The sequence below is a fragment of the Sorex fumeus genome, unplaced genomic scaffold (assembly GCF_029834395.1).
Source record: "Sorex fumeus unplaced genomic scaffold, SorFum_2.1 ptg000033l, whole genome shotgun sequence".
Classification (NCBI taxonomy): Eukaryota; Metazoa; Chordata; class Mammalia; order Eulipotyphla; family Soricidae; genus Sorex; species Sorex fumeus.
In genome coordinates this window covers 12,917,808-12,942,353 of record NW_026606090.1, presented here as the reverse complement: position 1 = coordinate 12,942,353, position 24,546 = coordinate 12,917,808, and the positions used below count along the sequence as shown (strand labels likewise).

At 40.2% G+C, this 24,546-nt stretch overlaps 1 protein-coding gene across 1 annotated transcript in view; it reads right to left on the bottom strand.

Moving 5' to 3' along the window:
• TNKS (tankyrase) overlaps nucleotides 1-24,546 on the bottom strand; it is a 191,223-nt gene that overhangs the window by 126,308 nt on the left and 40,369 nt on the right. The window contains exon 3 of the mRNA XM_056116682.1: nucleotides 335-430. Coding sequence (XP_055972657.1) covers nucleotides 335-430 — 96 coding nt within the window. The remainder of the gene's footprint in view (nucleotides 1-334; nucleotides 431-24,546) is intronic.

Here is a 24,546-nt window from a genome sequence, read left to right as displayed (position 1 = left end):
TGAAGGTCTTCAAACAATCAACGGGGAGGATGAGGCACACAAAACTATTACCCAAACCATTAAAAAGAGATAACTATACGTGAACTCTGGCTCTTATCGTTTAATGCTCTAATCCTCAGAAATCCTATATAGAACAATCTGCTTATGCTGATGACAGTTTGAACAATTCAAGAGACAGTTAATAGATCGAATAAATAATAGAAATAATGGCACATGTGCATCCACTGAGCATATCTAGCAAAAAATAAAAGAAAAGAAAATTCAATGCAGAAAGCTCGTATAACATCAGATTGGTAGTTCTGGTGATAAAATCCCATGACAGCTCTTTTCTTACCTGTGAGGACAGCTTTTGCTGAAGGATCCGCCAGGTCCAAGGCCGATTTGCCATCTGTGTTCCGAATGTTTGGATCCGCTCCGTGCTGCAGCAGCACTGTGCAGGGAAAGCAGAAACAGTATCTTACCTCAGGGACACAAAGATTATTTACTGGTAAGTGTCGCCTCGGCATGGTGTAGGCATAAACATACATTGCACAGTTCTTTTATCTTTTAAGAGGGGAAAAAAAAAAAGAGCCGGAAAAAGGGAAGGGGAAAAAAAGCACTGCAGTAAAGGACCGTCTCTCGAGTACAGCGAAGTTGGCAACTTATGGTACAGTAGGGTCACATGACTTCACATCATAAACATGAAACTCAAAAAATCTGGCAATGGACACTTTTGTTTTGATTCTTTCCAGAAAGCAGGATGCTGTGCTGCTCACAGTCTCGTGCTGTGAAGTATGCCATGAGTAGCCCTCTCTTTACCACTGCCGTGGCTGCTTGTTGCTGCTGTAGCTTGACTGCTGGGTTGTCCTAACACTTTCTCTCCCCGGAGCAGCTGTAATACTGTGCATGCCTTTTAGAGGCTCACCACTTACATATGAAACTCACTGGCTTGCTTCCAAGAAGTTTAACAGATATAGTAAAGCATGTAGCTTGGCCCCCTGCAGCTAAGCTGCACACAAAAAAAGAATAAGAAAGAACTTGCATCTACAATCATTCTTTCATCAGAAAATTTTTAGAAACTGAACACTCAATCACTATCTATGAATAAATGCTGTTCATGCTATATTAAGTAGGAACTAGCTATAAAGAAGTCTTTAATACGGAGGCCACTACAAAAAAAAAATTGAGATACCTATAAGTAATAAGTAAAAATCCAAGTACATAAATCTATTTGTCTTAATATATATATTTTAATAAGTAAAATTCAGATACAGAAATTTATCAAGCCAAAACATTTCTCAGCATTATCTGATATGTGTGGACCTGGGGAAAAGCTGTCATCATCATATTGGCCACTAATGTTAAAATTAATATACTTAAAAAATAATGTTTTTTAAGCACAGTTCAATGTAAGTTATTCTAATAAGTTTAGTTATGTTTTTGTATATTTTTGGAGAGAATAAAAGTTGCTACTCTTTACAATGCTACTGTGGCATATATTTAAAACAAAGCAGAAATACTGAATTCAACTAAAGAGTTAAAAGGCATATGTTATATAATATCTCAAAACACCTGAGTCACTACAGTTGATGAGTCCCACTTTTTCATTCATTACAGTTCCGTGCTAAAAGAAAACCAATTCTCTTGGACTATTTCAAAGGCAATTTTTCAGATGTCACTAAATAAGAAGTCTGCTGTTTTTGAAGTTCTGCATTTAATTCATAAGCCACCGAGTTAATGGCTTTGTTAAAATGAATAAAGGAATAGCCTTATCTAGAAGTAGGACAACACTGGTGGGGCACTAACTATCAGGGCTCCTTGCATTAAATCTAAGATACTTTCCAATATGGCATAATAAAAGCTAGCATAGTTTGAGAAGATGCTTTGAGTTATGCCCAAGGCTTTCTATATTATTTCATAACTGAATGTAAGCAATGCACATAATTATTTTACAGATGTTTACAAACTGCTTTAAGAGTAAGTCAAAACAGTGAGTGCGACTATATATAAAATATGGTAACTCTTTCCTTATAAAGAATAAGCTTTCACAGCAATATTTTTTACTCAAGAAATTCCTACATAAAAATTAGGTCTGTAAACAGCCTTTCTTATGAAACACTCACGTATCAAATGTAAAACTGACAGATATTAATATTTTCTTTCTTTAGTTCTTATGGATCACATAAGTAAAGGACAGAAAAACAAATAGCAGCTGCCATGAAAAGCAGAGGTTTTTATTCCATGCTTCAAGAACTTTAGAACCTGCATTTGAAAAAGTAAAGTCACATGCTTTTTTAACAGGATGGACAAAAAATATAACGGGGGCTTTCATTTTGCAGCTTAATGAGTGATACAGATAACACTTTCAAAACCTTACTATTCTAAAAGTACCTCAAATCTTAATTTTGTGTATAAGCAGTTTCTGACCTATAATCTCTTTATAACTTATTATATTTACAACTTCTACTTTTGTGGCACTTCTGCTTTTAGTGCTTAACAGGAGCAATCTTCTAGCAGAATTTTTTCCCTCAAAGTATGCCTGTGCCACAACTATCTCTGTAACTGAACCTGAACTGACAGAAACATCCAGTGCAAAGCAACACAGTGACAGGGGAAGAGGCTGAATTTTCTGAACCAGAAGCTAGCTGCTAATAACAAAATCCCCATTAGAAAACAATTGACCATTTTTAATTTACTAGATAAGATTAAACCCAAGAGTCTTGGGAACAAGAAAAGAATCTGTAAGTAGAAAAGACCTAAACTTAACTTTTATAAAAGGTCAGTATCAACAGGATTATATAGAACAAAAAGTGGCATGCTAAAGCACTAACAAAACAGTAATAATAGACACGGGCTACTGGCAATATTTAAAGCACTTTAAAATATAGAAGCTGCCTATACTCAACTCTACCACTAATTACTAATTCAGTGTTATGTCCTAGAGCCAGATAGTCAGATCTTTATTTTTCCTGGAAAGAATCAGATTGAAAGTATTTAAACTTTAAGGACTACATCAATGGTTTCCAATCTCTGGCCACAGACAACTGATGGTCCACGAAGATTTCTTGCCATTTTGGTTATTTTAAATATAACTATATTTTTCACATATGGAGGGGTTTCAGTAAACTTAGAATTAAGCTGCCATATGACCCAGCAATTTCACTTTTTGAGGCACCTTCCCCCAAGACAAAAAAAAAAAATATTCAAGAGACATATGCACACCATTATTCACTGCAGCACTTAGCTCAAGAGCTAGAATATGGGATCAACATTAAGTATCTAAAGATAGATGAATGGACTATGAAAACATGATGATATGATACACACACACACACACACACGAATACTATACAGCTGCAAGAAACAATGAAATCATGCAATCTGCTGCAACCTGGGTGGAGCTGGAAGATATGTTGCGTGAAGTACGCCAGAAAGACAAACATGGGATGATCTCACTTGCATGGTATACAGAGTAACTAGACAGTGAAATGTAATGTAGTCAGGGGGATCCTAGATCACCTTTCACCCCAGGACATAGGGAGAAAGACAGACAAGAAAAGAAATCGAGGGGGGGAAGGAAGAAGAAGAGATCACCCTGGGGGTAAAGGTGTGAAGAAGAGATCATCCTGGTGGCCCCTGGGCATACTAAACTCAGGCACTGAACTCTCTCTCAGAGTGGCCTAAGGTCCCTTCAGAACCACTGGGTGAGCCTCTATTAAAAATAGATAAGGAATGATGCCCAATGGGAGGGAGGCAGGGAAGGAGGGAGGGAGGGAGGACCGGAGATGGGGGTGGGGGAGTGGAGAGGGAGGTGTAGGGAAACCAGGGACATTGGTGGTGGGAAATGTACACTGGCGAAGGGAAGGGTGCCAGAACACTATGATTGAAACCCAATCAAGAACAACTTTGTACCTGTGAATCTCACTGATTCAATTAAAAAGAATTCTTTTAAATAAATGAAATAAAAGGACATTCTTAGAAAAAACAGGGGTAAGGACCCTACGAAAGACTCACAACCACACAATAAGGTTATCCTCCCAAGCTGACGATTTAGTCAATGTCAACTACTACAGAGTTGGAGCTTTGGTTAGAAACTGTGGGCACTATCAAAGATTTCTGAAGCCTTAATTTTGATTTGTGGCAGCCCTACCTGGCAGTAGGCCAGAGTTCTGGCAGATATATGCTCATTCACTCAGGACATGGTATGTTTATCAAAGAAAAAAAAATTCCTGTCAATAACTGTATGGTAAAGAGTCAAGAGAACTAAACTATGGGTTCATGTCTAACATGAATCTAAAATACAGAAATAACGAGTGGCAACAGACAATACAAACACAGACCCATAATAACTTCTACCAGATGATAAAAAAAAACACTATGTTTATTGTACTTATTTTAACAGACAAGCTGAGAAGAAACTACTCAAAATGTGAAAGCAAACATGAAGAGCTATCAAATATGTCTGAAATAAAAATAAAACAACCAATATTAAACTTGAGGCCTTTGGTTTCTAGTCATGGTTGTATAACTGTATCAGGCTAACCCGCTCTCCCTGACGTAAACAATTACAATGCCAGACAAATATAAAAGGCCCTCCCGTTGATCATCGATTTGCTCGAGCAGGCCCAGTAACGTCTCCATTGGAGACTTTGTTGTTACTGTGTCTGGCATATCGAATACTCTCAGTAGCTTGCCGGGCTCTCCGAGAGGGGCGGAGGGATCGAACTCGGGTCGGCCATGTTGGCCACGTGCAAGGCAAACGCCCTACCCGCTGTGCTATCGCTCCAGCCGCCAGACAAATATAGAACCAAATAATTGAAGGCAGGGATCAACAGTGGTTCTAAATTGTGATTCTTAAAAGAAGGAAAACCAAAAGATGAGCCTCCTGGCTACTCAATTCTCCTTCTCGAATAATCATATACAAAGAGCTGACCAGAATCTGCAGGGTAGGATATGGAAGGAGAGGGGTCTGGTCACAAAGACATCTGTGAATCCCCTGTGATTACCAGGCTGTTGGCTAGGATGTACGTGGTTTGAAGACAAGGCCTTCTGAGGCTAATGGGTACAAGCTGCCATTGATGAAGAGCAAACACAGAGGTGCTAGTGGTTAAAAGTCCAGCAATTCAAATCTGGACTTTTAGAGAGTAAAGAGATCCTCAAAACACTCCATTAACACAATTGGTGCAGAGTCGGAGCTAGGGGGAAGGTCACCTTATAAATAAGCACCATTCCCTAGAGCAGAGAGTTTGGGTCTAAAATGTCAAACCTATTTTTATAATAATATCACAACATTTCCTTGTTTCACAGTATTAACATTAGCACAAGATGGAGCAAAGCAATGAAGAATCAAACTTGCTGTTAACAGAGCACAAATCAAGCAGTAGCACCAAACCACACTAATGATCACTGCATCCTTTACCATCAAGCATTGCAGTAACAGCGGGGAAGGCTGTTTCCTTTCAGAATGCCCTTGAGAAAGCAGTAAAAATCGCTATTACTAAATATTAACCCTTGGACATCTATCCTTTTATATTCTCAGTGAAGAAATGAAAGTACACTTAAAGAACCTCTGCATCTTATCTAAGCAACAAGGTGTTTCAAGAAATAGGACTTGATTGACTACTGGAATTCTAGGCTGAATTAACCATTTTGAGTCAGGAACATTTTTAATTAAAAAAAATGCAGAACTAGTAGGGATAATCAGACCTGATTATTTGGCAGACATGTCTTAAAATGTTAATGGTAAGTTTAAGCTTTGAAAAGAAACTACAATTCGAATCATTGGGGGTAGATAGGTGGAGGCTGGAACCACATGGTGTTCGGAGACACATGTTCCAGCAAGGCTTAGGGGACTGAATCGGGGCCAATCAACTTGTTAACCCCTGTGTTGCCTCTCCAGCCCTTGAATAACTTTTTGACTGCTATGTGAGCTTGAGCTCGACGTTTTGCTGATATAAGTATTAATGATAACAAATGAATTTTTTTTACATAACAAAAATGTGAAAACATATCGGAATACCTATGAACTCGGTAAGCCAATGTTCTCAAAATGAGCAACAGAAACTATTACAAAGCTACATGCTTTCAAAGTAAAACACAGACCACCAGATTGTGATGTTAAGATAGAGGACAGAAAAATTTCTGTTTTAGTGTTAGTGTCAATTAACTACTAAGCTGTCACATTTGGATGAACTATCAGGTAAGATTATCAAAATTGCACCAAAAATGTGGCTCAAATGGCAAAGCATGTGCTCAGCACATGCGAATTCCCGAGATACATCACAGCACCGCATGCTTCTCATCCAGCAATGTCAGGTGTGGCCCTGGTGGCTCCTGAGCACTGGCAGGCCTGAACTCCAGACCCTCTGGCCCACACCAACCTGGTGTGGCTTCCATTGGGGGAAAAAAGAAAAATATACAACATTTGAAAAAAGTTACTTTAAAAGCTTCTCTCTTTAAACTACAAATCTGAATGCTTTGTATACATTTCAATACAAAGAACATTTTAGAAAATATCGCTCATAGAAGCAATATGAAAATCCATCTGACCTTGATCAAGGTCATAAAGAAAGTTGTGTTCATATAAAACAAAGTGATTATCTGCACTTTTTTCATTAATGAAGATATTTTAATTTTAGTTCTATTAACACATATACCAATTTATTGTCTACTAAATATGCAACTTTTTAAAAGTTTGCAGTTTTGATGTCCAATATAATTATGTATGGCACATATAGACAAAAGCTTTTCAAAATGCTTGAAATTTTGTAAGAACAAACCCATATTTGAAAGCTTCCATTCTCAAGTAAGCCCTACTCTTGGCACACCTTAATAAATTCCAAACCAAACCTCACTAAGACCTGCACAGAAGACAGTGTGGAAAGTGAGCCCAAAACAATTAAAAAAAAAATTCAGAGAAAAGTAACACATGAAATCAACACTGAAGAAAGTCTGAAATATCACTGAGCCAAAAACTTCTAGATATAGAGAAAGGAAACATGTGTCACACAACATAAACAACAAAAAAAGCAAATAAAAGAAACTACAGCCAAGAGGATACAGATGTTGGACACAGCAAAACTTTAAAGTATGTTATAAATTCAAAAAATTAAATGAAAATATGGCCTGAAACACTAAGCAGAGATACTCTCTGATAATCACATGAAAAATCTAGATCTGAATCGCCAATATAAAGCTGTAATAATATAGTGTATTGCTAGAATAAGAATAGTAGAGCACTACAACAACACAAACCAATACACATGTGTATTTTTTTATTACAGAGGCAAATTCAGTGGCAGCAAAAAAACTTTTTGATACTGTTTCATTATATACATACATTCCTAAATGTACACACACACACATTCCATATATAATCCTTCTCGAGCAAATCGATGAACAACAGGAGGATAGTGCTAACGTGCTATAATCATGCTAAAACTGGTTATCTACAAAGGAAAAAGGAAAACATATATAACTTAACTCACCTCAAACAAATTAACTTCGGGTGAACATAAATTTTAAAAGTTAACCAAGTCAAAAACCAAAAACCCCACAGAACAAAATACAGAAGAGAATTACTATGATAGAGATAGGAAACATATGTTAGAATGCAAGGAGCCTTAAAACCAAAAGAAATCATTGATAAATTGTATTTTATGTCAGTCTTGAGTTTCTGAGCTTCAAAGGACATTATTAAACAATATGAGAAGGCAAGCTGAAAAATAGTGCAGAGAGTGGGAAGTCTGTATTTAAACCCCAGCACCTCACTGCTCCCTGAGCATCCTGAGAATGACCCCCAAAGCACTAAGCAGAGTATGGCACCTGAGTTCTGCTAGGTATCACCTCCAAACAGAAAAAACAAGATCATGAAAAGGTAAACCACAGCTAGAACATCTGAGAGAAATAAATATAACAGCATAGATTCACATTATATAATACCCACACATCGACAGAAGACACGGGCCTGTTAGATAGCTCAAGTTAGCATATAGGCCTGGCCTTTCCGAGATCCTGGATTTGAGCCCCGCCACAGCATCTCCCCGAGTACCACCACTGAATACTTTCATATCTGAAGTATTAAAAGGGGCACAGATTCATCGGGTCTATACATCCAGCTGAGTATTGCTGTGAGTGGTCAGGGCCTCCTGCACTGCCACAGCACTGCTGGTGACAGGGAGGGGGGACTACTTAAAAAAAAAAAAAAGGAACAAAACTGGACCGACAGCGCATATGCTCTCTATGCAGAAGGCCCAGGTCCCATTTCTGGCATCCCAGGCACTACCAGGAATGGCATCTCCTGACCCCTACACCCACCCAGCATCAAGCTGGGAGTTACTTCTGAACACTGCTGGGTATGGCCCCAAAATAAGTAAGTAATAAGACAACTCAGTTTGTAAAAATAAAGTGAGAAGAACCAGAACATACTCAGTCCTAAAGGAAGAGAAAATTGTACCTATCTATACATATATTTTTAATTGGCACGATGCTGGGGTACAAGACCATCTCACACAGCTTCATTCCTCTTCAGATTTTAACACATATTTAAAAAGAATTCCTGAGATTTCACAAAACTGATAAGAGATTATGAGTGCAAGAAGCCCAGACACTGAATTTAGTGAGGAATGCAGGAAAAAATATATACATATAAAACAGAAATAACTACTACAAAAACAGCTGAAAATGCTAAGCATGAGTAGTTATATTTAAAATGTAGTAAAATAAAAATGTTAGATAATTTGTGATATTATCCAACATGTCGGGCTGGAGCAATATCACAGCGGGTAGGACGTTTGCCTTGCAAGTGGCCAACCCGAATTTGATTCCTCCGACCCTCTCGGCGCCCGGCAAGCTACCGAGAATATGTCGCCTGCACAGCAAAGCCTGGCAAGCTACCTGTGACATATTTGATATGCCAAAAACAGTAACAAGTCTCACAATGGAGACATTACTGGTGCCCGCTCGAGCGAACTGATGAACAATGGGAGGACAGTGGGACAGTGCTACAGTGCTACTCAACATGTCAACTGTATGGACTGTTAAACTACAATGTGTCAAACTGCAAAGACTGCTGAACAGTAAGTTAATTATACTGTTTCCAGATAGATTTCCAAAAATTAACTATTTTATAAGTGTGTAAACATCACATTGTTATTCATAACTTAGAAGCATCAAGTTAATTACAATAAATTACTTAAAAATTTTTTTGACAAATGGTAATAGGAAAGTAGATAAATTCATAAGTTCAAAGTTTTCTAAATTATTCTACAACCACAATACAGATATATTATATGCCCTGGATAAAATCTTTTTTTTTTTTAACTGAATCACCATGAGATACACAGTTACCAAGCTTTCATGATAGGGTTTCAGTCATACAATGTTCCATTATCTATTCCTCCACTAGTGTACATTTCCCACGACCAAAGTCCCCAGTTTCCCTCCAGCCACCTCCTCTCCCATCCCGTACCCCACTCTGCCTCTATGGCTGGTACTTATCTCCTCTCCCTCTCCTCCTTCCCTCCCTCCCTCCCCCCACTCCTTTGGGAATAATGGTTTTTAATACAGACACTGAGAGGCCATCATGTTTGGTCCTTCACTCATTTTTCAGCACACATCTCCCATCCAGAATGATCACTTCCAACCATCATTATGACAGTGATCCCTTCTCTATCCCAACTACCCTCTCCCCTAGAGCTTGAGGCAGGCTTCCAAGCATGGACCAAGTTCCTGGATAAAATCTTAACAGTCAGACCGAACTCTGGATGTATTTTCACTTGCAAATTTCTGCATTATATGTTTTATTTCTACTTACATTTCTTTTTAGAAATCTCTTTGATTATTAAGTTCCATTTCCTTTCAAACAGGTGAGTTTCTATCTCCAAATAAACTGAGTAATGAAATTGTTTTAACTAAAATGAATTCTTCTAATCCCAATATTCATAGGACATAAGGGTTCTGCATAACAAATTAAAGCTGGGGCTCAAAAAGAGTAATGAATCTGTCTCTCTTTCAAAATACTCATGCCAATTAAGTGTATTTCTCTTGAGCACAACACTTCTGACATTCACTGCCCCTTCAATGTATCAGTAGTGACATTCAATGAGTGAAGATTTCCTTCTCATTAATTACTAGTTTTTGGTGTATCCTCTGAGAAATTCATAATAGAATGCATGGCCTAATGTGAAAAATTAGAAATGTATAGAGAGTGCTTCTGAAATGGAGATTAAACAGTATCATGAACCTCTTGATACTAAGTGACTTGGTTTCAACAAGAAAAATCCCAAAGTAATACTGTTGCTTCTCCTTTGGTCTGCTTGTCCACAGTGTAAAAGTTTCCCATGTTCAAAAGTTACAGTGTCCCACAGAAGTAGCCATTAGTCATACATTGGTACTATGTTCTGGAACTGCACCTACCCTGTACCATCAGATTAATCGTACTTAACTTCAACTTAATTTAAAGGTGATTTTTGAGTCAGTTACTGGAAAATACTAAACTTTGAACATCTCAAGTATATGGACCTATATTTTTCAATTGCAAACTTTACTGTTTATACATCAAGTATTATGTCTGAATTTTGTATTAAGTCAAAGGTAATTTCAGTATAAAATACAAGACACTAGAAATTTAGCTGAAAAGGATCTATAGCTATCTTCTTATTGTTAATAAGACTTTCTGATTTTCATTTCAAAATAATTTATATATGCTTTATGGGATGCAATAATCTGGATAGCTGGGTTAATGAAAATATATTATTAAATTTTTATCACCAGTTTCTGTTTATCACAGGTGATAGAAATGTCAAATTATATTTGCCTGGCATTATATAGTATACATGTGAATATATATGTAAAAATTATATATAAAGTAAGGAGTTGGTCTGTAATTCCTTGGGCTTACCCCTAGGTTCTGTGCCGAGGAGGCATCCTGGTGGTTCTCAGGGTACGCTCTGCGGTGCTGGAGACTGAACTGGCAGGCTGTGTACAGGCAAAAGCATCACCCTCTGGCCCCTGACATTTTATATTTATTGACCAGTGCTACACACAAGTTTTTCATCTTAAGGACTGTTAATATATTCTGGCCATTCTTCATTGCAAGAGAAGACTCCACCAAAGTGCTCTGAAGACACTGCAAGTGTCTTCAAGTAGTAAGTAAAGGCATAAATCTCAGTTTATCTAAATTTTGGTGCAAAGTCTTGCAGTCTCTGGCAGTAAGAAAGGATGACAGGCTTGCAAAGAGTTCTTCTGAGACCATCTTTCACTTCCTGTAGCTGCACTGGAGGATGCCAAAGGGTGGTGTCCTCCCACTCCCCACCGCAATGAGCTATGAAGCTCTTGTACACCCCTTTCACAGGCTTTAAGAACAGGGTACCTCACGTCCCACAGCTCATGCTGCAGTTGTTGGATTCTTTTTCTCTCAGTGTCTTGGAGGTGGAAAGTTCCAGGGGAAGAGGTGCTCAGGATTACCCCTAGTGGAATCCAGGGTACAATATTTGATGAAGGAGATTGAACCAGTGTCAGCATGTGCAAGGCCAAATGCCCTACTTCCTGTAGCAACACTCTGGCCCCTCAGTGTCATCTTTTCTAAACCATGTGGAACTTGCACTCCTGGTTCCTCATTCTTTTGTACTGTATATGTAATTTGAAACTACCCAAAGGTAGGCGTAGACTAGAGCAACTTTACTAGTCCTTCAGTCAGACCTTGGCTTTGGGACCGTTTTGTCTTGTTTGTACTTGACAGTGGGGCACTATCCTGTGCATTGAAGGATATGCCTCTGATCTCTAACCCCTTTAAAGGGGTGAAAGTGCTCGTGGTGGTAACCACTGATCTTTAGATCTTAAGAATTCATTCTTTTCTCCCTCCCCCCAACCCCCAACACAATTATCAAGGTGTAACACACTGAAGGTCCATTTCAGTTTCTGTGGTCAGGGATCACTCATGGAAGTGTTCAGACAACAAAATGGGGTTCCAGAGGTCCATTATGCTTTCTGAACCTCCCCCCCCACCAAAAATCACTATGTTGAGCAGCAACAACAAGCAGTAAGGCGCCTGCATAGTCACAGGTGCCCTAATAAGCAACTAGGTGAGAGGGGATCCCTGCAGTTTTTCCCCTGAAGTGCACAGGAAGTGGGACTCAGTACTGTAACCCAGAATCTGCGCCAATATAAGGCCCCTCCCCCCACAGATATGTGGGCAGCGGGGCATGGCCCCTGGGCCACCAGTTAACTTCCCCTTTCATAGTGCATTGGACCCGTACCTCAGTCTCCTATCTGAACTCTAATGAAGGCAGCCTGGCTACACCAACTATGTTCAGTCAATAGTCCACTAACCTATTCCAATCAAAATGCCCCCCAAACTCACCAAAATAACAGTGAACACAAGAATCTGTACAAGTACTGTAGCACTGTCCTCCCACTGTTCATGGATTTGCTGGAGCGGGCCCAGTAACGTCTCCATTGTGAGACTTCTTGTTACTGTATTTGGCATATCGAACACGTCACGGGTAGCCTGCCAAGCTTTGCTGTGGGGGCAAGATAATCTCGGTAGCTTGCCGGGGCTCTCCCAGAGTGGCGGAGAAACTGAACTCGGCTCGGCCGGATCAGCCACGCACAAGGCAAACGGCCTACCACTGCACTATGGCTCCACACCCAATCTAAAAGAACAGTCCTCTGATCAGCGCTAGAGGCCTGACATATGACACGCAGTAGCACCAAAGAGAAAGGTAATATCCTTGAAGGGGAAAAAGGTCTCAAGACCACCATCTATCGAGCTCGCCCGGAGTCCTCCCTAGTAGTGAGAGAGCAGACATTGCTAGTGAGCTGGAGGGATCCACCTCCATACTACTACAGCATAATGGGGAAATAACAGATCCCCACCAGAAGTGAATGAAGAGCCCTGAAGGTCTCAACAGGGAATACCCGAATCTCTCTGATAAAGAATTCAGAGATAAAATGATGCAGATATTAATGAGCTCAAAGAAACAGAGAAAGGGACAGCCAATAAAATATAAGAGGATATGAAGAGAACAGTGGAATGGTCAGCCAATAAAATACAGGAAGAAATGAGAGCAGAAATAAACTACAAACACAAGTGTCACCAATAAAAATTCAGTAGATCAAATTAAAAATTCAGTGAATGCCCTCAATAGTAGAATGACAACAGCTGAAGACAGAATCAGTAAGCTTGAAGATGAGTTGCAGAAAGCATCCAGGCAAGAACAGAAGATGGAAAAAGACCTCGAAATAGCACAAGGGCAAAGTATGAGGTGTATGTGATAAAAGAGGAAAAACATAAGAATCATCAGAGTACCAAAAGGACCGGGAGGCAACTCCAATGAGGTAGCAACAGTTAAAGGTATCATTGCTGAGATATTCTCAGAGCTGGAGAGTGCAGACATCCAGATCCAAGAAGCCCGAAGGGTACCAGCTAAAACAGACCCTCATAAAAAGACTCTAAGACATATAATCAGGACGACGAATACCATACATAAACAATATTGAAAGCAGCAAGAGCACAGAAACAAATTAAATACAAAGGAGCATCCCTTAGATTTACAGCAGACTTACCAGATGAAACTATCCAGGCCCAAAGACAGTGGTGGGATATACTGAAAAAACTCAATGAAATGAACGCCTCACCAAGAATACTTTCTGCAGCTAGACTTGCACTCATACTTCAAGGAACGACGCACTACTTCATAAAACAACAGCTCAGTAACTTCATAGACTCAAAACCAACCTTAAAAAAAAGACTGAAGGGGCTACTGTAAGAAAAGATAAACCCCACAAAAACAACAAACTTCTACAGAAAAATGACACAGACCCCATGACCACAATCTCTCTCAATGTCAATGGTCTAAATGCACCAATTTAAGAGACACAAGAGTTTTTTTTAAAAGGAATTGAATAACTGAATCCAACATTCTGCAGCCTATGAGAAACATGTCTGAACAGTTGGATCAAACACAGGCTCAAAGTCAAAGGATGGAAAACAATTTTTCAAGCAAATAACTCCTTTAAAAGAGCTGGGGTGGCCATACTAGTATCCAAAAACATAGATTTCAGGCTGAAAAAGATTAGAAGGGACAGCGAAGGTCATTTATTAATAATCAAGGGATACATATATAGAGGAGACATTATACTCGTAAATACATACGCACCCAACAAGGGACAAGAAAAATATTTAAAACAACCGCTAATAGACTTCAAGAAGGACACTGGTAGCAACACAACAGTAGTTGGAGACTTCTGCACCACCTATCACCTCTTGATAGATCAAAAGAGACTAAAATTCAGAAAGTACTGGCCCTGAAGAAAGAAATGGCAGAGAAAGGGTTAGTAGAAATATACAGGGGTTTTCATCTCCCCAAAAGCCAGATACACATTCTTCTCCAATGCAAACTTTCCAAGACAGACCATATGCTGAGCCACAAAACATACCTCAATAAAATCAAAATGACAGACCTGTATCAACTGTATTTTCAGACCAGGACGCGCTGAAAATAGAAGTTAATCACACAGAAACAGAAAATAAAATCAAACACGTGAAAATTAAACAGCTCGGGGCTGGAGTGAAAGCACAGCTGGTAGGGTGTTTGCCTTGCATGTGGCTGATCCAGGTTCGATTTCCAGCATCCCATATAGTCCCCCAAGCACAGCCAGGAGTAATTCCTGAGTGCATGATCCAGGAATAACCCCGGTACATCGCTTGGTGTAAACCCCCCACCCCCAAAAAAGAAAGAAGACTAAACAGCTAGTTGCAGAACAAACAGTAGGTTTGTTAGAGTATAGCTCTAAACAATTTTTTGGTTTTTGCTTTTTTTGGGTCACACCCAGCAATGCTCAGGGGTTACTCCTGGTTCTGCACTCAGGAATTACTCCTGCTGGTGCTTGGGGACCATATGGGATGCTGGAAATCGAACCCGGATCTGCCCCGTGCAAGGCAAATGCCCTACCCACTGTGCTACTGCTCCAGCCCCCTATAGCTCTAAACATTTTAAAATAACATTGGTATGTCCTTTCTCCCTTGCCACAGGGAGCAGAGGTTTAAGTGCTCTGGAGACACTCCCATTCTTTTATCTGTAACCTCTTTTCTGTACTCTCCTCCCCAACAAGTTTTTCACCTTATTCCTCTAACCAGATTCTGTTAATTTGTAAGGTCAGATCCTTCTAAGGATACTGAACTTGTAAGTTAAATATTGCTTTTCTCTTCCTCTTATGTCTTTTGCATAGTTTGCTTTAAAGCAATGTGTTTTTTTGTATGGACACAGAAAGAGAGTTAATATTATGCTTTTTTAACTTGGGAGTTAATGGACTCCAAACAATATTCACTCGTGGGCATCTGCTTTCTCAACTTAAGCCTCAGTGCCCTTAGTTCCTAGCACCCCAAAAGCAGGGTCCCGATGAGGGACTGAATGGACCCAGGGCAAGCTGTAAGCTACCCTGGCATCAAAATGGGCCAGGCCAAGCGCCATAATACTAAACTATAAGTTAATCACACAGTCATGGACAAATTCTGTCATGACCCAAAAGAAGTAACTGGATAAGGACCCTGCTGGAGTTAGGAAGAGTAACCTCGCCTGAGGACTGTGGTCTGGAATATATAGTGAGATGTCCTCAGGAAGAACCAAACTTTAAGCATGATATGTCTCTTACTGTGCTCATACAAAATGACACTGCTAGAAATATTGGAAGTAAATTTACAACTACTATTTAGGTGGATTACTAGCTGAGGAGCGGGAAGGGTGTTTGCCTTGCACGCAGCCAACATGGTATTTAACCGCACAGCGGGTAGGGTGTTTGCCTTGCACACAGCCAACATGGCTGACCCGAGTTCGATTCCTCCACCCCTCTTGGAGAGCCCAGCAAGCTACCAAGAATATCTCGCCCACATGGCAAAGCCTGGCAAGCTATCCGTGGCATATTCGATATGCCAAATACAGTAACAAGTCTCACAATGGCCCACTTGAGCAAATCGATGAACAATGGGAGGACAGGACAGTGACAGTAACTAGCTGAGGAAAGAAGAGAGCAACTACCCTGGATGGAATCCCGTTCTTGAGCAGATCTCCTAGTAATCTGGAGTAATGTCCTTAGATGAGATTTTGTTCTTGAGTTAATCTCCTGGAGGAGTGGCCTCACCTCTCTTTGCTGACTTGTTAATGTTCAACTCCACCTTTGTATCCCCACCCTACATGATTTCTATATAAACTAGGCTGTAAGAGTGGGTGGATGGGGGGGGGGGGACCCAGAGAGAGAGAAGCAGGAGAATCAGAAGAGAATGGAGGTGAGAGATGAGACTGGAATAAACTGCAATTGATACCAACCAGACTGGCCCTCATTCCTTCCTTTGCCTGCCCATCACCATCGGTGGCACCCGGGTGGGGGAAGTGGTGCGAGACCAGGGAACGCAGGGGGTGAGAGAGAGAGAGAGAGAGAGAGAGAGAGAGAGAGACAGACAGACAGACAGACAGACAGAGCCGCTGCACGGCCCCTTTCATGTTTTATTTTCTTAATACCATGGGTTAGAGAGAAAATCAAGAAGAAATTAAAAGATTGCTGGAAACAAATGAGAATCAAGAAACAAGCTACCAGAACTTGTGGGACACCGCAAAAACAGTGTTAAGAGGAAAATTTATAGATCTGCAGGAAGGAAGAAAGGGCCACATAAATAACATGACTTCACAGTTTAATATCTTAGAAAATAACCAATAAAAGGAGACCAAAGTAGGCAGAAGGAAAGAAATAATAAAACTGAGAGCAGAAATCAAAGAGCTGGATTCCCAAAAAACTATCCAAAAGATCAATGAAACCAAGAGCTGGTTCTTTAAAAAAAATAAACAAGATTGATAAACCACTAGCAAGACACAGAGAGAGAGAGAGAGAGAGAGAGAGAGAGAGAGAGAGAGAGAGAGAGAGAGAACACTAATAAACAAAATGAAATCAGAAATGAAAAGGGGGACATCAAAACAGAAACCACAGAAATTCAGAAGATCATCAGGGATTATTTTGAGAAGCTGTATGTCACAAAAAAGAGAACCTAGAAAAAATGGACAAATTCCTGGATTCCTATACCTCCCAAAGCTGAACCAAGAAGATTTGGAATACCTGAATAGACCTAACACTATCAAGGATATTGAAACAGTAATCAAAAGTCCGCCCACAACCAAAAGTCCAGATCCTAATAGATTCACTAGTGAATTCCAAACCTTACTAGAGAACCTATTACCATTCCTTTTCAAGCTTTCCCAGGAAACTGAAGAAACACAAACACTCCCAGTTTCTCTGAGGCACCTATCATCCTGATACCAAAAGCAGACAACCCCCCTCCCCCAAAAATTACAGGTCAATATCCCTGATGAACAGAGATGAAAATATACTCAACAAAATATAGAATCATCAAAAGGATATACACCATGACCAAGTGGGATGCAGCATTCCAGGGATGCAAGGATGGTTTAACATTCACAAGTCAATCAGCATAATACAACACATCAATAAAAGATAAAAGCAATATGATCATGTCAATGGATGCAGAGAAAGCATTTAACAAGATCCTGTACCCATTTATGATGAAAACTCTCAATAATATTGAAACCGAAGGAACTTTCCTCAATATAGTCAAAGTCATCTACCACAAGCCCAGGGCAAGCATTATTCTCAATGGGGAAAAACTAAAATTCTTCTCTCTAAGATCAGGCACAAGACAAGGATGCCCACTCTTGCCACTTCTATTCAATATAGTACTGGAAATACTTGCCATATCAGTTGGGGAAGAAAAAAGATATGAAGGAAATCCAGACAGGAAAGGAAGAAGTCAAGCTCTCACTATTTGCAGATGAAATGATACTAAGAGAACCCTAAAATCTTTAGCAAAAAATATCCTAGAAACTAGATTTGCATAGTAGAGTGGCAGGTTGTGAAATCAATACCGAAAAGTCCATGGCTTTCCTATATACAAATAATGAAAGAGAAGAAAGTGATATTAAAGTAATAATCCCATCCACAATTGTGCCTCAGAAAATCAACTACCTTGGAATCAGCTTAACGAAGGAGGCAAAGAACCTGTACAAAGAAAATTACAAAATGATGCTTCAAGAAATGAGAAAAGACAGAAGGAAATGGAGATATATTCCTTGCTCATGGATTGGGAGAATTAACATTGTCAAAATGGCAATACTCCTATAAGGATATCCATGACATTTTTCAAAGAAATTGATCAAACACTCCTGAAATTCATATGAAACAATAACCCCACACAAATACCTATAGCAATCCTTGGGAAAAAAGATGGGACGTATCACCTTCTCCAATTTCTAACTGTATTACAAAGTGGTGGCAATTAAAACCGCATAGTACTAGAAATAAAACAGACCCACAAACCAATGGAATAGCATTGAATATTCTCACACACACCCTCAAATATATCTTTATTCTTTGATAAATAATCAAAAAATGTGAAGTGGAACAAGGAAAGCCTCTTTAACAAGTGGTGCTGGGAAAACTGGACAGCCACATAGAAAACAGTGGACTCAAACCTCTACCTAACACCATATATAAAAATCAGATAAAATTAAAGACTCAACATCACATTAAACTAAGAAGCTTCTGCACCTCAAAAGAAACAGTGACCAAGATACAAAGACAACCTTTAGAATGGGAAAGGTTATTCACCCAAAATCCTCCAGATAAGGGGCCAATATCAAAGATAACCAGGCACTGGTTGAACTTTACATGAAAAAAACATCCAACCCCATCCAAAAATGGGAATTAGAAATGAACAGAAATTTATTTAAAAAAGAAATTTGTATGGCCATAAGGCACATGAAAAAATGCTCTTCATCACTAATCATCAGGAGATGCAAATCAAAATGACAGTGAGATATCTCACGCCACAGAGATTGAAACACATCCAAAAGAGTAAGAACAACCTGTGCTGGTGCAGATATGGAGAGAAAGGGACTCTCCTTCTTTCTTAGTGGGAATGCCAACTGGTACAGCCTCTCTGGAAAACAATATGGACATTCCTCAAAAAATCTAGAAATTGACTTCCCATTTGACCCAGCAATACCACCTCTGGGAATATACTCTGGAGGCCCAAAAACTCACAGTAGAAACCACCCGCATTCCTATATTCATTGAAGCACTATTCACCATAGCCAGAATCTGGAAACAACCTGAGTGCCCAAGAACAGACAAATGGATAAAGAAACTACAGCACGTATCTACACAATGGAATATTGCTCAGCTGTAAGGAAATGTGAAGTCATGAAATCTGCCTATAAATGGATGAACTTGGAGAATATCATGTCAAGCGAAATGAGTCAGAAAGGGGCAGATACAGAATGACTGCATTAATGTGTGGTATATAATATATATATATATATACATACATATGTATATATGGCTGGAGCACAGTGGTAGAGCATTTGCCTTGAGTGCAGCTAGCCCAGCCGAGCCGGGTTCGATTTCTCCACCCCTCTTGGAGAGCCCAGCAAGCTACTTAGAGTATCTCACCCACACGGCAAAGCCTGGCAAGCTACCTGTGGCATATTCAATATGCCAAACACAGTAACAACTCTCACGATGGAGACGATACTGGGCCCGCTCGAGCAAATCATGAACAATGGGAGGACAATGACAGTGACAGATATGTGTGTTTGTCTATCTATCTATCTATCTATCTATCTATCTATCTATCTATCTATCTATCGATATTAGAACACATATCCATGGCCAGGGAAAATAGAGCCTAAGAGGATTGGTCACGGTTGGATCCAACCACAAGTGTATGGGGAGCAGAGGGTAGAAAAGGAACCAGGATGACAATAATAGCTGGAAATGATCATGCTGGACAAGAATAAGTAGTAAAAGTAGGTAAAGGGATATGCCGGATAACATTTCAGTATCTGTACTGCAAACAATGCCCAAAACAGGGAAGAGGGGAAGGGGAGAGGGAAAAGTGCCTGCCAGAAAGGTAACCTACAGCTATGGTTAAGAACAATGTTGTGGCGTCAGGGAGCATAGGCCTCTCATTTTGAGGTTTGGGTTAAATCTGTGGCACCACAAATAAATGAATTTAAATAAACAAACAGGAGCAGAGCTGTGGAGATCCAGCCCTGCATTTGCATTTTCCTCATCAGTCAATCAGGATTCAATTATAGCACCTACCTTATAGGATCACGAGCCTCAAACAACTATTTGAGGAGGTTTTAGAACAGTGCCCTGCATAAAACAGGCAAGTGTACGGAAGAGTTTTTAAAAGACATTACAAAATATTTATTTACTCAAAAATTAATCTAGAAACTTTAATAAAAAAGAACAGCACTTTATGAACAAACCCTGGGATTACATTTTAGAACAAAAGAATCATCTAATTAAATGTCACCTCCATTGAGTTTTTCAATAAATGCAGAAATCCAGGATTTTTAAAAGGACTCATTATTATATAAGCAATAATTTAAATAATTTAGATGGTGATTACTGCATATGTGTAGATTTCTATATACTTGTATCACTTGTGTCACGTGTCATCTTGTTGATCATCGATTTGCTCAAAGAGCTTCAAACCATTCAGTCAGTCAGGGATTTGACAAAGAACTCTGACCATCTCGTAGGTGGGCGGCCGCGTGTCCAATTCATGTCCTGTGGAATACAGTCATTAACAGTTCTAGTACAGCAGTGGCCTCTGAATCGCATTACATGTCCGGCCCATCTGATTTTCGACGCCTTAGCAAACAAGACAGCATCCCTGATTCTTGATCATCGATGGAGGTCGGAATTCCAGATTCCTTCTCTCACTTGAGTAAAATGTGATTATTTCAATCATAGCTCTTTCAATTCCTCTTTGCGAGACCCGAATAGCATTTCTGTCCTGTTTTCATAGGGCCCAGGTCTCTGAGGCATATGTTAGTACAGGAAGAATGGTGGAGTCGAAAAGATGTGCCAGGAGCCGGAGGTTCTTCATCCCCTTAACAACTTCATCGATGCTCTTGAAGATGTTCCATGCTCTCTTCCTTCTGTGCAGTTCTGGTGCCAAGTTGTTCCTCAAGTCGAGTTCTCGACCCAGGTACTGAATTCGGAGATGTCCCTTCCACTGAAAGCAAATGGAATGTCAGGGCTAGTTCATTTTTCATGAACATTCTGCTGCAGTCTGACCTTTCCACACTCACGGTCAAAGTTGGCCAGCATTTGTGCCGCTTGACTACTGTTTGGTATCATTAGAACAATGTCATCAGCAAAGCAAAGGTGGTGTAGTTGCCGACCGTCTATCTTCCCTCCCATTCCTTTCCATTCCAGTCGTCACATGACATTCTCGAGGGTGGCACTGAAGAGTTTCAATGAAACGGTATCACCCTGCCAAACCCCTCTTGACGTCGATGATCACTTCCTTATAGAATGGTGAGATCGTCACAGTGAATCCGTAACACAGCTCACAGAGGATCCCGATGTACAGGTTTAAATGCCCTGTTTGGCTAGGGCTTCAATGACCACTTCAGTCTCAACAAAATCAAAGGTCTTCTTTAAATCAATGGACATTAGACAGAGCAGCATGTTGAACTCTTGTGAAACCTCAATGAGCTTGGTCATCGTGTGGATATGGTCAATCATGCTGAATCCTTTTGTGGAACCCGGATTGATCGCATGGTTGTCCTTTGTCTAATGTTCTGCCTATTCTATTCAGGATGACTCGAGTGAACAACTTGTAGACGACGGACAACAGGCAGATTGGGCGATAGTTGTCGATATTGTGGATGTCTCCCTTCTTGTACAACAGAACGGTCCTGCTGGTTTTCCATTGAGATGGAACCTTGCATTCAGACAGGTAGCATGTGAAGAGCTGAGCCAGTGTATTGACAAGTACTGGCAGAAGATTCTTCAGGTGTTAGGGTCAGTCCTTGTCTGGCCCGGGTGCTGTACACTTCTTTACTGATGAAATGATGCGTAGAATTTCGGAAGGGAAAACTTTGGGAATGACACACCCATCCTGCAGATTTTGGTTTGTGGGCAGGTGGACGTGGCTATTGAAGAGATCCGAGTAAAAATTGTGGATAACCTATTCCACTGCCCTTCTGGACGATGTGATAGATCCATCAGGATGTCAGAGGGTAGTCATCTTGTAGTTGGCGAAGGACAGGCGAGTGTTGTGAATACTTTTCCCAGCTTCTGCCACATCAGCTGCTCTTCTCTCTTTGAGATCTTCCTTTATTGCTTCTCTGCACAGCTTTGCGAGCTCGACCATTAGCTTGTGACTGCCTGAGGCTCATGCCAAACCACATTGGCGAATGAGCTCGAGAGTTTCCAAACACAGGCGTCTGCTTGTGGCTTTCCCAATCTCAGCATTCCTCACGCAGTCATGGAGGTGCTGAACCAGTTGATTTATATACAAGATCAATTATTTCATTTTGGAAATAAAACCTTAAGCCAAGCCACAATACATTTTTAAAAAGTCAGCACCATCTGCTAATAGAAACCATAAATTATTATTGATGAAACAAGTACTAGAAAAATTATAAAAATAAATATAACAAAACACATGGCTTTCTATGTCTTGTTCTATGTAAAGCATTCTATGTAATGTTTCTTCCTGCATTAACATACACCTCAGAGACCTGGGCCCTACGAAAACAGGATAAGAATGCTATTCAGGTATCCCAAAGAGGAATGGAAAGAGCTATGCTTGGAGTATCACGTTTCACCCAAGTGAGAGAAGGAATCCAGAGTTCTGACCTCCATCGATGATCAAGAATTGGGGACACTGTCTCATTTGCCAAGGCGTCGAAAATCAGATGGGCCGGACACCTAATGCGATTCAGAGACAACCACTGGACTAGAGCTGCTACCGACGTGTGGCCACCTACCTACGAGATGGTCAGACTTCTTCGTCAAGACCCTGAATGAACAGTTTGAGGCTCTTTGTGTTCCTGGAGCGAGCAGACACCATTGAGCTACACTAGCACGTGACAGGGACAAATGGAGACAGGGCGCCTGCTCGAGCAAATTGATGATGAACGGGATGACAAGTGATACAAGTGATTGCCTTCTATTTGGAACTCCCAGAGTTAAATCTGTAACTATTGTCCAGTAGTCAGACAAATCTGGGTTTTAAGAAATTACATTGTATTTATAAAGAGCCTAACCTTAAATCATTTATTTCATTTCTGTCAATCTTAATTTCCTCTTTTATAATACACTACCTACTTCCATGGAATACTGTTACATTAAATAAAACAATAGTGTCACCTAGTCTTGGTACAAAGAGGAAATTCATAAACACCGTGTTTATGCGTTTAGAATCTTTTCATTTGCATTTCAAAAACAGATGTGTAAGAGTTTGGGAGGGAGTGTGATGGGAAGAAGGGTGGGATGGAAAGAGGAAAAGGAAGGGAGAGGAAGGGAAAGGAAAGAAGGGATAAGAAAGGGAGGAAGGAATGGATGAGGGAAGGAGGGAGGGAGGAAGGATAAAAGGAAGGGAGGGAGAGAAGGAGGAAAGGAAAGGAAAAAAACACTTAATGTTCTCTTTTAGAGTAAGAAAACCTCTAAAACTTTGACTCTGGAGCAATAGTAAAAAAGGGTAGGGAGCCTATCTTGCCTGTGCTCCAAAAATGACCTGAGTTCGATCCCCAGCAACCCATAGGTACTCAAAGCACATCAGGAGTGATCCCTTGAGCACACAGCCAGGAGTCAACTTGTTAGTACCATGGGGCATGGCAAAAAATATTTTAAAATTTACAAATCAAAACAATTTTAAAATAAAACTTGATTGATTCAGCTAATGAAAATGCTAATAAGGAATATAGCTCGTAACTTTATGGCTGGTTCACACGAATTTAGCACTATCATCCCGTTGTTCACCAATTTGTTCGAGTGGGCACCAGTAACGTCTCCAGTGAGACTTGTTACTGTTTTTTGGCATATCGAATACACCCGGAGAGCTTGCCAGGCTCTGCCGTGTGGGCGGGATACTCTCGGTAGCTTGCCGGGCTCTCCAAGAGGGATGAAAGAATCAAACCCGGGTTTGGCCGTGTGTAAGGCAAACGCCCTACCTGCTGTGCTATTGCCCCATACACACACAAATTTATAACATCCAAAATGTTTACAGTTCAGGAGCTAGAGCAATAGTACAGCGGGTAGGGCACTTGCTTTGCAAGCGGCTGACCCGGGTTTGATCCCTGGTACTCCATTATGTCCCCCAAGAATGGACAGGAGAGAGCCCTGAGCACAGAGCCAAAAGGCGTGAACACCACCAGCTATGACCCCAAAACAAAAACAACAAAGATTTTTTTGCAGATCCAATCTAATCTAATTTTGCAGAAAAACTAAATAAGGTGTTTCCCAGTCCATCACTGGAAGAAAAGCAGACTTTCACCTGTGCTTCTAATCCATTCCTAGGCTTAACTCCTCCTCCTCCTCTCTCAAGGGTATAATATTCCGGAAAGCTTTCTGTTAGTGTAAGACATTAAAATCAGCCAATACCAGTTTTACTGCTATTACAGTTATACATCTACTGTATAAACAAAGTTACATATCTGAAGTTATACATCTAATGACATTTTTCCATTAAAAAAA